The sequence below is a fragment of the Dipodomys ordii genome, unplaced genomic scaffold, assembly GCF_000151885.1.
Source record: "Dipodomys ordii isolate 6190 unplaced genomic scaffold, Dord_2.0 Scaffold13, whole genome shotgun sequence".
NCBI classification, from domain to species: Eukaryota; Metazoa; Chordata; class Mammalia; order Rodentia; family Heteromyidae; genus Dipodomys; species Dipodomys ordii.
In genome coordinates this window covers 24,295,350-24,310,507 of record NW_012267229.1, presented here as the reverse complement: position 1 = coordinate 24,310,507, position 15,158 = coordinate 24,295,350, and the positions used below count along the sequence as shown (strand labels likewise).

At 51.4% G+C, this 15,158-nt stretch overlaps 1 protein-coding gene across 5 annotated transcripts in view; it reads left to right on the top strand.

Annotated features, from left to right (window-relative positions):
- Elmo2 (engulfment and cell motility 2) overlaps positions 1-15,158 on the top strand; it is a 39,236-nt gene that overhangs the window by 519 nt on the left and 23,559 nt on the right. For 2 of the 5 annotated variants that reach the window (XM_013011011.1, XM_013011008.1), the window contains exons 2-5: positions 10,704-10,825; positions 11,021-11,061; positions 11,705-11,777; positions 12,776-12,826. In XM_013011011.1, coding sequence (XP_012866465.1) covers positions 10,748-10,825; positions 11,021-11,061; positions 11,705-11,777; positions 12,776-12,826 — 243 coding nt within the window. In that variant the 5' untranslated portion in view covers positions 10,704-10,747. Of the gene's footprint in view, positions 1-383; positions 421-10,703; positions 10,826-11,020; positions 11,062-11,704; positions 11,778-12,775; positions 12,827-15,158 lie in introns of those variants that run through there. The other 3 variants (XM_013011009.1, XM_013011010.1, XM_013011012.1) reach the window with 3 other exon arrangements.

The window sequence follows — 15,158 nt, the reverse complement described above, 5'->3', positions numbered from 1 at the left end:
TCAGATCGCCGCTGGGACGCGGGGTGCAGCTCTGCCCGGCTCCCCAGCCACCCTCCGGTCAGCGCCGGGCCCGCCCCCTCCGCTCGGGGCTCCGGGCCTTCCTGGGGCCTTCCACCGAGCGTCCCTCGACCTCCGGGGGTCCCCCGGCCCCCCCTCACCCCTGGGCGCCTTCCCGGGGAGGCGTCCCCGGTCCCCGACTGAGCCGTGTCCCACGGTGAACACCCGGGTCTCTCCCTCCCCGCCCCGGCTCCGCCGCCGCCGTCGCGCGTCTGTTTACGGTTCGGAGACTGCGGCGATCCAGGCCGCACCGCGCGCGCGCGGGGCCCGCGGTTCCGTCCGAAGATAACCAGAAGATGAGGCCCACAGGAAGAAGGCAGGCAGTGTCCGGTGTCGCCCTTGCCTCCCGGGCACCCCACACAGGTTAGGCGCCGTAATATTTACTAAATAAACAGAAGGCTTAGATTTGTCAAGAGGAAGGAGGTGTGGATCTAGTCACCGGTGGGGCAAGGGACCCCACGTTGGGGCCAAACTCTGCTAAGGGGATGCTGTCCAGTAGAAAAAAATGAGGCAGGCAGGGGCCGGGTGTAGTGGTACACACCTGTCATTCCAGGTAGAGCGCTGGGTGTGAGGCCTTGAGTTCAAATCGCAGAACTGTCAGGACGATGACTATGATGATGATACAGACCCTAGTCGCTGTTTTTGAAAGCATAAAAGCAGGTGCAATGAATGGTAGTCATGTGCTTTTCAACTTTGTCTATTCCAAGTATTATCATACCAAGCAAAGGACAGGAAACAGCGCTTGGTGGGGTAGCTCCATTGGTTTGCAGTACCTTTTTGGGATGTGCCCATTTTGTAGTCAGGACAGCCCACCTCTCACTTTGACCCGCACAGTGGCCATGGGTCTAGTGCTCTGTAGCCACATGGTGAAGGCTGACACACTGGCTGTGCGGTGCTGGGACCCTGCAAATCTGATGGTGTCCAAGCCCCTCTTGAAGGAACCGTGGTTACCCACATTCCATTGATGAAAATAACGGTGTTAGCACCTGCCCGAGGTCATCCTGGACTGTGTGAGTGGAGAAGGTGGACTGAGACCTCCTTTGGTGAATTACTGATTATTTAGGCTGCAGTGGGGTTTGAACTCATGTTTTCTGCTTGCTCAGCAGATTCTCTCCCACTTGAGCCACTTTACCAGCTCTTTTTGTGTTCATTATTTTTGAGGTGTGTTCATGAGGCCTTATGTTTCAGCCCAGCTTGATCTGTGATCCTCCTGTTTATGCATCAGCAGCCCTGGTATCATGGGCACACACCACCTTGCCCAGCTGATGGTTGAGATGGAATCTCATGAACTGTTTTGCTGGAGCTGGGCTGTTAATACTGAGGCTGGTGATTCTTTTTATTCCCTGTGCTGCTTCTACAGGAAGCAGGGGTTCAGCCTTCTTCTAATGGCACTGCTGTCTACAAGTTCTAGCTTGTTCCGTGCTTGGATAGCATCTAGTGTTATCAGTACCATCTGTGTGAATGGCTACAAGTAGCCTATCTGATGTAGTTGAAGAAAAAAACCTGCCCCAGGCTGGGTGCTGGTGGTCCTGGCACTCAGAGGCTGAGACAGGAAGATGCTGGGAGTGTAGGAATTCAAGACCACACTAGGCAACCTAGCAAGATGCTGGCTGAGGAAAACCCCCTGTGGGGCACATCGGTCTCCGACTCAGTCACTTCCCTTAGTGCAGTCCAGCTGCACTAAGTGAGCCTGGTCCCAGGATCTGGATGGAAAGTAAAACCTTCCACATGGCAGCATCTCGGAGGGGCTGGGAACTTGAAACTTATTTCCAGTTTGACCACTTTGAGTTATTGTTGAGTCCCTGCCCTGAGGCCCGCACTGTTCTAGGCCACCAGAAGTGACTTGAGCGTGTAAGTCACCGTTCGTCTTCACAGTGCTTAACCTAAGCACTGGAAAGACAAAACCAGGTCACACAAAATGACCCTTATGTGTGGTTAAAAAAACAAACAAACAAACAAAAAAACAGAAGGACCGGTGGGCCAGGGGCTACAAAGTAGCCTTGTGGCCAGGTTGCATTTTTATTGATAACTGGTGTTTGAGCTCCGGGCCTCTCTTTCTTACTTGGCTTTTTTGCTCAAAGCTGGCACCCTGTCACTTGAGCCACAGCTCCACTTCTGGCTTTTTATTAATTATAATTATTAGAGATAAAGAGCGAAGCACTGGTGGCTCACACCTGTAATCCTAGCTACTCAGGAGGCAGAGACCTGCAGATTGTGGTTCAAAGCCAGCCCAGGCAGCAAAGTCTATGAGACTCTTATGTCCAATTAGCCACCAGAAAACCGGATGTGGTGTTGTGGCTCAAGTGGTAGAGCATTAGCCTTGAGCTGAAAAGCTCAGGGACAGTGTCCAGGCCCAGAGTTCAAATGTCATGACCAACAAAAAGAAGGGGGAAAAAAAAAAAGGTCTCAGATTTTTCTGCCTGGGCTCTTTTTGAACCTCAGTCTTCAAATCTCAGCCTCCTGAGTAGCTAGGATTATAGATGTGAGCCACTGATGCCTCACATTTGCTGGTTAATTTGGAGATGGAATCTCATGGGTTTTTTTTTGCCTGGGCTACCTTCAAACTGTGATCCTCCAGAATCTTAGCATCCATCCTGTGTACCTAGAATTACAGGTGTGAGCCACTGGCACCAGGCTGAAGTTGCATTTAAAAAACAAACTGAATTTGAACTTTTACAGGCTCAGTAGAAGTTTCCAGTTTTCCCAGCCCCTACTTCTTGGAGGCTATGTGGTTTATTTACCTGCCTGCCTGGGTGCTTAAGGCATTTGTTGATTTTGAGTCACTAGAAAAGATCACTAGCTACTATGTTGGCTGGTTCTTCCAAAGGTGTAGTAATAACAGTAGAATGCCACCATCAAATGCCTGGACTTTGTAGAAATTTCTCTCCCTAATTGCTTTCATAGGTCCCTTTCATTTTTGTCCACAACATACCACAGCCTGGCAGGGAGGGTTCTGTGTGTGTGTGTGTGCGCGCGTGTGTGTGCGTGCGCACGTGCACGCGCATGTGCGTGTGTGGTACTGAGGCTTGCACAAAGAGCCTGGGTATTGTCCCTTAGCTTTTTTGCTGAAAGGTGGCACTCTACCCCTTGAGCCACAGCTCCACTTCCAGCTTTTTGGTGGTTAATTAGAGATAATATCTCACAGCCTGTCATGCCTGAGCTGCTTTGCACTGTGATCCTCCAATCTCAGCCTTTTGAATAGCTAGGATGACAGGAGTGAGCCACCGGAGCCGGACTGGTGTTTTTATCCCAGAGGAGATGTGGTTCCACTCCAAGTCCATGCAGCTAGATTTTTGCTTACTCTGTGACTGGTGTGATGTGTGGATGGAGCTTTACATACATTAATTGCTTTAATGTTCCCAGGACTTTGCCAAGTAGAGTTGCTTGGTTCTCATCTTCCTTTTACAGATCAGGACGTTTTTAGAGCAGGGATCCAAATCCAGGCCTGTCCCACTCAGAACACAAGTCCCCATGGCTAAACAACAATGCTTCCTGGGAGGTGGAGTTGGGAAAGGCACACCCCTGGAAGGCGGGGGGGAGAGGAAGAGAGGGGGGAAGGGGAGAGAGAGGGGAGGGAGGGAGAGAGAGCTGAGAGTGGGGGGAGGGTCTGGCTTTCTTTTGTCTTTAAGTGGTGGCCTGGTGTGGCATTGCCAGCTCTTGGACCTCTGTTCCTTTTTCTATAAAGTGAGAGGGAGGACTTGGCCTAATTTATGAGGACAATGCTGGGTTGTTGTGGCCACTCTTGAAGGATTCTGGCCCACAGCCTTTGGGTTTCAGCTGTAACACATGTATTTTCTTAGTCGGCCATACCCTGCCTTACCCAGGCTCTCTCCCTGTGCAGTGCTGGTGTTCTCTGTGATCCTCTGAGCAGGTATTTTGTTTTGTTTTGTTTTTAGTGCTGGTCCTTGGGTTTGAACTCAGGGCCTGGGCACTGTTCCTGATCTTTTTGCACAAGGCTAGCTCTGTACCACTTGAACCACAGCTCCACTTCTGGCTTTTTGTTTGTTTGTTATTATTGGAGATAAGAGTTTCACAGAGTTTCTTGCCCGAGCTGGCTTTGAACTGTGATCCTTAGATCTCAGCCTCCTGAGTAGCTACGATTACAAGTGTGAGCCACTAGTGCCTAGCCGTTGAACAGTTCCTTAAACCTTGAAGCAAGGCACCTGGCAACTCAGGAGGTTGAGATCTGGGGACTGAGGTTCAAAGAGAGCCCAAGCAGAAAAATCAGTGAAGCTTTTATCTCTAACTAACCAGCAAAAAACCAGAAATGGAGCTGTGGCTCACATGGTAGAGCACTAGCCTTGAGTGAAAAAGTTAAAGGACAGCACCCAGGCTCTGAGTTCAAACCCCAGTACTAGCGCACAGACCAACCCATACATAGCTCATCTGTTTATTTTTTTTCTCAGCCTGTGTTTGCTTGCTTTTCCCAAACAAGGAAAGGTCTGTCAATACTTCACCCCTCTGAGTCTGTCACCTGGGTTATTGAAGTTAGGGATTTGGAAAGTTCTGTCAGGGTCACCCTGGAGGGTACATTTGGGGTGTCATTTTTGTGGGCTCTATGTTGGCTATGCACTACAGACAGTGGACAGCAGGAGAAGGAGAGCGGCCACAGGTTGATCGCGCTCCTGGAGTGGGAGGCCTGGTTGATCGCGCTCCTGGAGTGGGAGGCCTGACCTGACGCCCCCCCCCTCCCCAGTTTAGCGTCATGTAGGGGAGGTCTAATGACAGCCATTGATCTGCTGGCCTGGGGCCCGTTGCTTAGGCCTTCCCTCACCCCGGGGCCTGTCCAAAGGCAGGCTCCCATCCAGAGGGCTGGCGGAGGGCACGCTCCTGTGTCAGTGCCAGGATCCCCGTGTGCTGGTGTGCTGGCCCTGCTTCAGCAGTCTGGGAAGACTGCGCATTGGAGGAATCGGGAGGGATTGGTAAAAGATCAGAGCAACCAGCAAAGGTGCAGTTGGTTTTACCTGAGGTCAGAGGCTCGGGGAGCCATCAAGAGGAGTGAGGTTCTCTGGGGCTGGGCCTGGGAGGTGGAGGTGGGGTTTGGTGTTTGCCCATTGGACAAGCATGGAGTCAATAGCACAGGCAAAAGTGTGGACTGGTAAGAGCAGGGTTTGAGACACAGGTGGTCAGATGAGTGGGAAAGCCAGTTCCTCCCCAACGCCACCACAAGGCAGATGTGCCACCCACAGTGCCCTCTTGTCCTCTGAGGAGAGGGGTGTGCAGGGCGTGTGTGTGTGAGCTAGTGGCCTTTAGCTGTATTTGGGAGAGCTGGTGGTCAGCATGAAGGCTCCTTTGAAGCAGCGCAGCAGTAGAGGATGGAACCTGAGCTGCGCCTCCACTCCCCCCTCCACACACACACTGGGGGCTGCCCTGGGAGTGGATCACCTCTGCAGAGAACATGGCCAGGGGAGCCGCTGAGATGGTGGTGTGATTAGAAGGAGGGGGTGGCCTCTAGTCATCTTCCTGGGAAGGCTGCTCACCCTGGTTTGCAGTACACGCTAAACCAGACTTGCCTAGGCCTCCCCCCCTGAGTCCCAGAGAAGGAATAGAACAGAAGGCACTAGCCATGGCCTTGAGGGAACGGGGGAGGCAGGAGCTGGAACCTTCTGGCATTCTCCATCATGAATTCTCTCTGCCAGGCAGTGCTCCTTCACCTCCTCCCTGAGATGGGGCCTCCAGAGGGCTTTCCTCATGGCACTGGCTGGTTGTTTGTTTGTTTTTAATGATCACACCTCTTCGAAGCCTCTTAGAGATGCTCCAGGAAGCCTAGCTCTTCTGTTCTCTTGTTCCTCCGTGGTGTGGCTCCTGAGCTGGGCTTTAGCCGCGTGCCTTCAGATCTATGTGGGCCTCTCCTGTTCCATGGCCTTTAGAATGTTCCAGATTATTGTTGTGTTTGTTGGGCTGTACAGAGAGTGGGAGGGGGCTGGGGGTGTAGTAGCTCTTGGGAGAGTTGCCTTGCATGACTGAGGAAAGAGACAGATAAGAGAGAGAAGATGGGAGGAAAGGGGAGAGCCCCGGCCTGGGGGAGAGGTGCTGGCTTGGGAAGGGGCAGGGCTCCTTCCTGGCCCTCTGCTAGAGCACTCCAGTACTGCCGAGTGCTAGAGCACATGGCTATTTATAACCCTGAGAATTTTGCAATGTTATTCAGTTGTTTCGACCTAATTTCCACTTCCTTTCTAAAGTGAAAATGAAGAGTTAAGCAAGCTCATGCTGGAAGGGAGGATTTGCTTCAAGGAGGCCTCTATGCTGGGAATACTGATTATCTGGACATGTTTCCATAGGGATAAAGTGGAAGAGATGTTCTCTCTTTTAACTAGACTCCAGAGTGCTGGTGGGGTCCTGCAGGAAGACTGTGCTGTGTGAGGCTGACAAACGCAATTACAAACGGAGGAGCCGTGTGGCTGGGAGGTGATGGGATGTGGAGGGAACGGCAGGCAGCCCAGCAGCCTACTGCTGGGAGCTAGTCCTGGTCTGTGGCAGACATCTACTTCCTGTGCCTAACCACACCAGATGCCAAGCTTGATCCTGACACCACAGGGCTGGGCCTTTCCGGGGGAGGGGCCAGGGAGGAAGAGAGCTGGGTAATGGATAATGGAGGATAACAAGGTCTGTCATAGCAGTGTGGATGGAATGCCTTGAGAAGGGGGTGGGGGCATGGGGGGTGTCCCTTTTCTATTGGCCCTTGCTGGGGGAAGGTGAAGAAAGCTAAGAATGCTAGAGGGGAGCTGGCATCTGAGCTGGCCTTTGAAGCTCTTTGACAGTCAATGGAGGCAGAGAATGTACAAAGATATAGAAGAATGAAAGAACACAGCTAGGCATGATAGGACATGCCTGTAATTCCAGCACTTGGGAGGTTGAGGCAGGAGAACGGTGAGTTAGAAGCCAGCCTGGGCTACAGTTGCAAGTTGGAGGCCACTCGGCTACATTAGGATACCTAGTCTTCAAATATAAAATAAAACCCCAGAAAGAAGGGAGGGAATCAAAGCACATAGATTATGGCTCAGTAGCAGGTGTAGTGCCAGAGGAAGCCTTCTTTGGACGTTGAGGCTTTTTGTTTCTTTTTTAACAGCAATGATGTCTTGCTTGGTTCTCTGTATCAGTCTGCTTTGGCATTAGACACACAAACAAACCTCTGCAGAGCACTGCTGTGGCTCCGTGCAGAGCTGCCTGCTTTTACTGGAGTCCCAACACCAGCAGACCACCTGGGATTGATCTGTGGGGTAACACTGGCCAGCACTGGACTCTGCAGATGCCCCCTGACTTTCCTGTGCCTCCATTATCTTGTTGCTACAGGGTTGCTGTGTGAATTGAGTGAGTTAATATACATAAAGCCCTGAGCATGAGAGCATGGTTAGCTAGCATCCTCCTCTTCTTCCTACCCCAAGGAAGGGCCACAGAGAGGGCAGGGAACTAACTGGCAGCACAAAACCTTGAGAACCCAGTACTTGTGTAGCTGATAGATCCCTTCCCTGGCAATGGGCTTAGAAGATGAGGGCGGCTGAGTGTGTCCACCCATTGCAACTTGAGCCTCCCCTCCTATATGAGGAACGAGGTTGTGTGCTCGCTGGGCTAGCTGATAGAAGTAAGTACTACAGAATCATTGCAGCACCGCTCTACATGGGTTTGCTCTCAATCCAGCCAGAGTCAAGGAAGTGCCCACTCAGTATGGTCATTGAAGGCCAGTGACGCTGGGGGCTCTGCTGACCTCCCTTGTAGATGGAAAGCCTTCAGAGCTTATGTCCCACTTGGTCTTGAGCTTTTTAGGTGCAGTGAACAGACATGCAGACCCTGTAGCTGAATGGATTTCCTTGGCAGGGTGCAGTGGGGAGTTCAGGTGGCCTGGGCATGGGAAGTATGGCCATGGAAGTCTGCAGTACCTTCTTCTTAATTGTACTGGGGTCTTGTGCTTTCTGCTTCCTGGATTCTGCTTGGCTGTGTATTTCTGGAGTCTTCTAGCAGAGTGGTGCTCCAGTGTCCATTATCACTCCTCTTCTTTAACCCCTGTCCTTTCGGTTCCAGAGAAAGAATTAGATGAGTCTAGCTAAAGGTGGAGGTCCATCCTGTCGGCTGGGGCTGGGATATACTACCCGTGCTTTGTGGGTACCAAGAGTGGCTGAGCATGGGGGCTCGTTAGTGTCTTTCAGACCATCTGCTTAGCTGTACATGTTCATGCTTTAATAGGGGCGTGAATTTTTGGAACAATCAAGACTTGCTCAGTGGCTCGCTGTGTATTTGTATTATATATGTGTGTGTACATGCACGTATTCGCCAGAGCTTGGTGCGTCTTACTCTATGTAAGTTCCGCCTTCCCCTGTGTGCAGCCCTGCCTCCTACCTGCAGCAGATGGGCACTGAGGACGCAGGATCCTGCTGTGGCAGCCGACCCCTGGTACGAGCCCTGTGCTCCGTCACTGCAGCAGAGCGCTTCTCCAGAAGCTGTGCTGTGGGTTCGCTTCTTTTCTGGCCTGTTGTGTACCTGGGTACCTAGAAGATTCTACCTGGAGCTGCACAGGTTGTGGAGGCTTTAGGAGCATCGGGCCAGCTCACTTCAACCCCTGTAGGCTTGATGGCTTGATGTGGTTGGAATGAACAACAATTTCAATCTGCTCATGGGTATGGGGGTGGTGACACTGGTCAAAGTGGCATCAAGTTCTGTCCCACGTTATCATTGACCTGCTGGTGATCATAACCCTTCACCAAGCTCTGAGCCTCACACTGTGTGTGTGTGTGTGTGTGTGTGTGTGTACGTGTACGTACGTGCTCACATGTAGCATGTGTGCACTGGTACTGGGCTTGAACTCAGGGCCAGGACATTCTCCCTTAGCTTTTTTGCTCAAGGTTGGCCTTCTACCACTTACTTGAGTTACAGTTTTGCTTCTGGTATTTTGCTGGGGAATTGGAGATAAGAGTCTCACAGATTTCCCTGCTGGCACTGGGCTGGCTTTAAACCAAGATACTTAGATCTCAGCCTCCTGACTAGCTAGGATTACAGACATGAGCCACTGGCACTGGCTTGAGTTCCACTATGGAAATGAGGTGACAGTCCTGTGCTGCCTCCTTTGCAGTGCTACTGGGAGCATGGAGGAAAAAAGGGTAAAAGCACTTTGCAAACCCTTGAACTCTGGGCCTGGGCACTGTCCCTGAGCCAGCGCAAGGCGAGATCTCTACCATTTGAGCCATAGTGCCACTTCTGGTTTTCTGAGTAGTTTAATTGGAGATAAGAGTCTTATGGACTTACCTGCCTAGGTTGGCTTTGAACTCGAGATTCTCAGGTCTCAGCCTCCTGAGTAGCTAGGATTACAGGCCTGAGCTACCAGTGTCCTGCTGTTGGCTGTTTTTGACAGCTGATTTATGAAGCAGCCTACCTCGATTGGCCACCCTGTTTGTGAGGCTTGTGGGTGTGTAGGGGACAGACTTTCTCCCTGTTATACTGAGAGGTTTGCACCCATCAGGCTGTGAGAACTGACATCTGTTTGGGCTGAAAAATTGACGTGTTACAGGAGCAACAGCTTAGCCACATGATAGAGCGTGTGCTAGGAGAGGTGGCAGTCCCCGCTAGTGAGGCACTGAGTGTGTGAGAACACCTCAAGGTGCAGAACGGTCTTTTTTATTAAGAGGATGGCTGCTCCTGGACCCGTAGGCAGGAAGTATAAATACACATTGGAATGATCCATCAGCCAGCCGCTTCCTTCCTCAGACCCTGGAGAGCGCACACGCGCAGTACCACTGAGCCACCGCGTTGTCTAGGTTACCAGTCACGTGTCCCTTCTCCCAGACTTGCTCAAAATGATTTATTTCCCTTGATTTTGGAGAGCGGTGGGAGGAGGGGTCAGAGGGCCTTGTCCTCCGCAGAGGGTCTTGTGGAGAGTGTCCCCAATGCCCTCTGCAGCCCTTGAGCCCTAGGCCCTTGGCCTTAGCAGTAGGGACAGAAATAGCATCTCCTGTCCTGATTTTTTTTGGGGGGGTCCGGTCGTGGGGCCTGAACTCTGGGCCTGGGTGCTGTCCCTCAGCTCTTCAGCTCAAGGCTAGCACTCTACCACTTGAGCCACAGCACCACTTCCGGCTTTTTTCTTCTTGCTTATGTGGTGCTGAGGAATCGAACCCAGGGCCTCATGCATGCAAGGCAAGCGCTCTACCACTGAGCCACCTTCCCAGCCCATCCTGTCCCAATTTTTGTCCCCACTTTCTGACCTTGTCCCACAGAGAGGGGGCTCCACATTGGCCCTGGGCCGCAGGGAGGGGGGCAGGGGGGGGAAGTTGTAGTATAAGGAGGGAGGGAGGGAGGGAGGGACAGACAGACACTGGGGGGAGCCTGGGCCTGTCTACTGGCTTGCCTGAGTCCTCTGGCCTCTTCGGCTGACTGCTGAGCCAGGAGAGGACTGTCGACTCTCATCAGAGCACACACTTCCGCTCCAAGATGAGACTTTGCAGAAAATCTGCTCTTCTACACGGAGTCATTCTGACCCCTGAGCTGGTGTCTCATGGGCAGAGCTGGCCCCTGGCTGAGCTACGGGTGAGAGGAGGTCCGCCCTAATTCTATTTCCTCTTGCCATTCTCATCTAAAGGGACAGCCACCTAAGGAGAGGTTGTGGTGTGCGCTAGAGGACTCCGTACTGAGTTGTGTTCCCTGTGTTACTTCCTTCCCAGGCAGCTGTAACTGTGACAAGGCGACGTAGGGCCTCGTGGGGACCATGCCACCACCATCGGACATTGTCAAAGTGGCCATTGAGTGGCCAGGTGCTAACGCCCAGCTCCTTGAAATCGACCAGGTATGCTCCTGCGTGGAGAAGCGGGCTGAAAGGGGAGGGGTGTGGGGGCCCTGGCACGTGCTGCCTGCAGGGAGGGGGCCCTGGGCCGCCATGTGGCCCGCTGTGGCTCCCGTCAAGTGTGGCCTGAGGAGCTGTGGCTGCAGGTGAAGATGCTGTCCCTTTCTCTCACTTTGTGTGTATGTGTGTGTCTTTCAGAAACGGCCCCTGGCATCCATCATCAAGGAAGTCTGCGATGGGTAGGTTGAGTGACCTCATTTTCAGTGGCAGCACCTGGCACAGAAGGAAGCCACCAGGCTAGAAGGGCCTGTGCAGGGCTCTCCAGGAGCCTGGCCTGTGTGGGGCCCTCATGGGGCCCTGCCCTCAGGGAAGGCCCTGACACCTGTGATCCTTTGTTGGTTCTCTTCAGTTTAGGAATGCCCACGGGTGTCCTGGTAGAATCCGAGAGCCACCCTCAATGTGTGTACCGCCTTTTGGGGTGTTAACCCTCCCCAAAACCAGAGGAGGCTGGTTGTCACAATTCCACCCAGAGCTCCATGTACATTCCACTGAACCCCAGACAGGTCACTCAATCTGTTGAGCAACTGTATTAATTTTCGTTTTATGTAGTTAGTTTTGCAGTTCTGGGGTTTGAGCTCAGTGTACTGTGGCAGGCAGGTGCTCTGCCACATGAGCCATACCCCCAGCTCTTTTTGCTACATGATATTTCAAATAGGGACTTGCATCCTGGCCTAGGTCCAGCCTTGGACTGTGGTCCTCCTATGTATGTATGTCTTTGCATACCAAGGATTATAGGCTTGTCCTACGGTGCCTGGCTTTATTTGCTGATTCTGGACCGGCTGGAGGAGTAGCCCAGTGATATATACTCTTTCTCTCGCACAGGTGGTCACTACCAAACCCAGAGTACTACACGCTCCGATATGCTGACGGCCCCCAGCTCTACATCACCGAACAGGTGAGTACTGGCTGGGCCACGGGTGGCATAGGCCTGCCAGGGACCCATCCAGGGAGACGGCGCTATTCAATATACTTAATTCAGGTAGCTCCAGTTCTTGAGTGAGGAGCTGCTTTTTCTGGACAGAGGGTCTCAGAATCGAGGGACACCTCTTCCGTCCCCCCACCCCCTCCAGGGATTCCAGAGTCTGCAGCTGTTCAGTGGGGCAGTCTTTGCATAGAGCCTAGTCATGTTTGCTGTCATTTGCATTGTCTTAAAATGACTGCTGGTACCTACTAAAATGGGAGTGCTGTATAAGTGGTTGTTATGCTGTATTGTTTAGGAAATCATGACAGGGAGAAAATCTGATGTTCAAAAGCAACTTTTTTGCCCGGCACTGGTGGCTGTAATCTTAGCTACTTGGAGGCCAAGAATTGAGGATTGCAGTTTGAAGTCAGCCTAGTCAGGAAAGCCATGAAACTCTTATCTCCAATAACCAGGAAAAAGGCCAGAAGTGGAGCTGGGGCTCCAAGTGGTAGAGCATTAGCCTTGAGCACTAGCTTAAGGCTAGCTCTCAGGCCTCAAGAGTAGTAATAAACAAAGTTCAACTTTTTTTCCTTCACACATATTTTCAATTCATCATTTAACTGATTGTCCATGGATGGAAACCTGAAAACAAGAAAAGCACACTATAATTTAAAATGACCACAAGCTGAGTGTCGGCGGTTCATGCCTGTAATCCTAGCTACTTGGGAGGCTGAGATGTAGGATTACGCTTTGAAGCCAGCCTAGTCAGGAAGGGCCATGAGTCTCATCTCCAATTAACCACCAAAAAGCCAGAAGTGTTGCTATAGCTTAAGCGGTAGAGTGCCAGCCTTGAACAAAGGAAGCTGAGGGACAGCGCCCAGGCCCTGAGTTCAAGTCGCAGGACCTTCACACCCACCAAAAACAAAGCTAAAAAAAATGCTGTTTTCCTATTTTCTTTGTCATATTTTATTTTTTTTCTTTCTGTTTTCCAGACACGAAATGATATTAAGAATGGGACAATCTTACAACTGGCCGTCTCCCCGGTAGGTCCTCTATCTGCCTAGGTAATTCATTAACTTAAAAGTGCATGCTGGTTGGGAGTGTAAGGGGAGGCACAGAACTGGAGGGACAAAGGGTGAACAATGCAACAATGGTACTCACTGGACGCTTTGTTGAAAATGAACTGTACAACTTGAGGGTGGGATGGGAGAAAAAACTGGGAAAGCAAGGGAAAAAAATGCTCTTTACCTGACTGTAACCCCTCTGAACATCACCTTTATAATAACAATAAAAATATTTTTTAAAGTGCATGCTGGGATCTGGTGGTGCATGCTGGAAAATCGAGCTACTCAGAAGGCTGAGGTCCAGAGGATCATTGTTTAAGGCTGTGCCTCAGCAGAAAAGTCCCAATGATTCGATCTCTAAAATAAGTAGGAAAAAAGCAGGGTTAGAGTGGAGGTATGGCCCAAGTGGTAGAGTGCCATCTGAGCAAGCAGGCCTTTGCTGTATCTCAAGACCTATCTAAAAAAAGAGAGAGGGCTGGGATGTAGCTCAGTGGCAAAGTGCTTGCCTAGCAAGTGCAACGTCTTGGGTTCGATCCCCAGTACCAAAAAAGAAAAAGACAAAAAAAATACAGTTAATAAATAAATAAATAATAAAAAAAGAGAGAGAGGGAAGGAGAGGTACGTGGAGTGGGCAGTCATAGTTGAGAACAGGGAGATTGTCACAGTGGAGGAAGGTGTAATGAGCAGAGCCAAGGCCAACCACAGAGAAGGATCTGGGAAGCCAGTGCTGGGCTGCACAAGGCCAGCTCTGGTGGGGCAAGTGGCGGCCGGATGGAGTGGACTGAGTAACAGAAAGGTTACTTGGGAAATAGAGAGCCTAAAGTCTACTGCTAGATAAAGACACTTGATTTCAAAAGGTAGCAACTCAGAGGGGATATGCAGCAGAACATGCTACAATAAAAATAGGTAAAATACTGGCTGAGTTCAGTGAAGTATGCCTTTAATGCCAGCACTTTGGGAAGTAGAGACTGGGAAGATCATGGTTCAAGATGAGCCCGGGCAAAAATTAGATTCCCATTTCAACAATAGGCATAGTGGTCATATTATAATCCCAGGGATGGTGGGAGACATGGGTAGAAGAATCACTGCTGGAGCAGCCCCACAAGATCCTATTTGAAAAATAACGTATGCAAAAAAGGCTGCAGGTGTGGCTCAGGTGGTAGAGAACCTGCATAGCGGGCCCAAGACACATCTCAGTTACCTCCCCATTAGGTAAAACACGAATGTGTTTCAAGAATTGTGAGGTTTGACAAAGAGCTGCTGAAAAGTCACTGTCCTGCCCTCACCTACCCAGTGCCACCTCTGATCTTTCAGTTGCTGATTTCCGGCACAGGGGAGCTGAGGACACACAGCTTGCTGCTTGTCACACAGCTGGCCGAGCCTGCTCTTGACGCCCAGCCTAAGTGACGCTAGGACAGTTTTCTTACTGTCGTGTTCTTTGCCTCCCCCATTTCTCTGGCCTTCTCCCCTCCCCTGAAGCTGTGCTAACTTAGTGTGCTGCTCGGGGAGTCCTCACTCCACCGGGCGGCCCAGAGTGCTGTCTCCAGAGGAAAACTGACACTCAGACTGGAAGTTTCTAAATGTGCTACAGCCAGGGATCTTCAGATTGTTCTGGCTCGTGCGTGACCTTGTCCCCACCATAGGACCTGGTGGCTTTGTGCAGCACTAAGAGCAGGGTGCAGTGACAGCCCTCTGTCTGAGAGAGGGCAGGGAGAGCCGCTGGCCTGACTCCTTGGCTGGCAACAGAACTGGGCTTTAGTCACTTGCCAGACACTGAGAAGAAAGGTGAGGAAGAAGCATTTTTGCCCTTAAGGTTCTTTAGAGTTGAGAATGTTCACTTAAACAATAGGGAAGAAGGGAGGGAGAGAACCAGAGAGAGAGGGAGCTGCGGAGAAGAGGCGGGCCATGGGGCAGTGTCCTGTGGTGGGGGAAGTGAGGCCCTCACCATCTTTATAAAGCGGGATATCTGCTCCTCTTCTCTGGGGACTGCTCCTTTGGACTTGGAGAGAAAGTTTCGTTTGTTTGTTGTTACTGGCAGGCTTATCACATTGTAGGATTAGAAGGGACCTGAAGGGTCATCAGATTAGGTTCTGTCCCTGTGGTAGTTGCTGTCACATTCTCCTAGGACAGTGACAGGAGCTCCATTCCTCCCTGAATCCTGCTGCTGCTGATGGGGTTAATGATAGGAGATGCCCGTTTCGCCAGGGTTCAGCTTCTCTGACTCTCTAGTTACTAATCTCCTACCTTCGCCTGCTCCAGAGCCCAGAGGGGCACAGACAACATAAGGATCGGTTTTGGCATCCTGGAAACT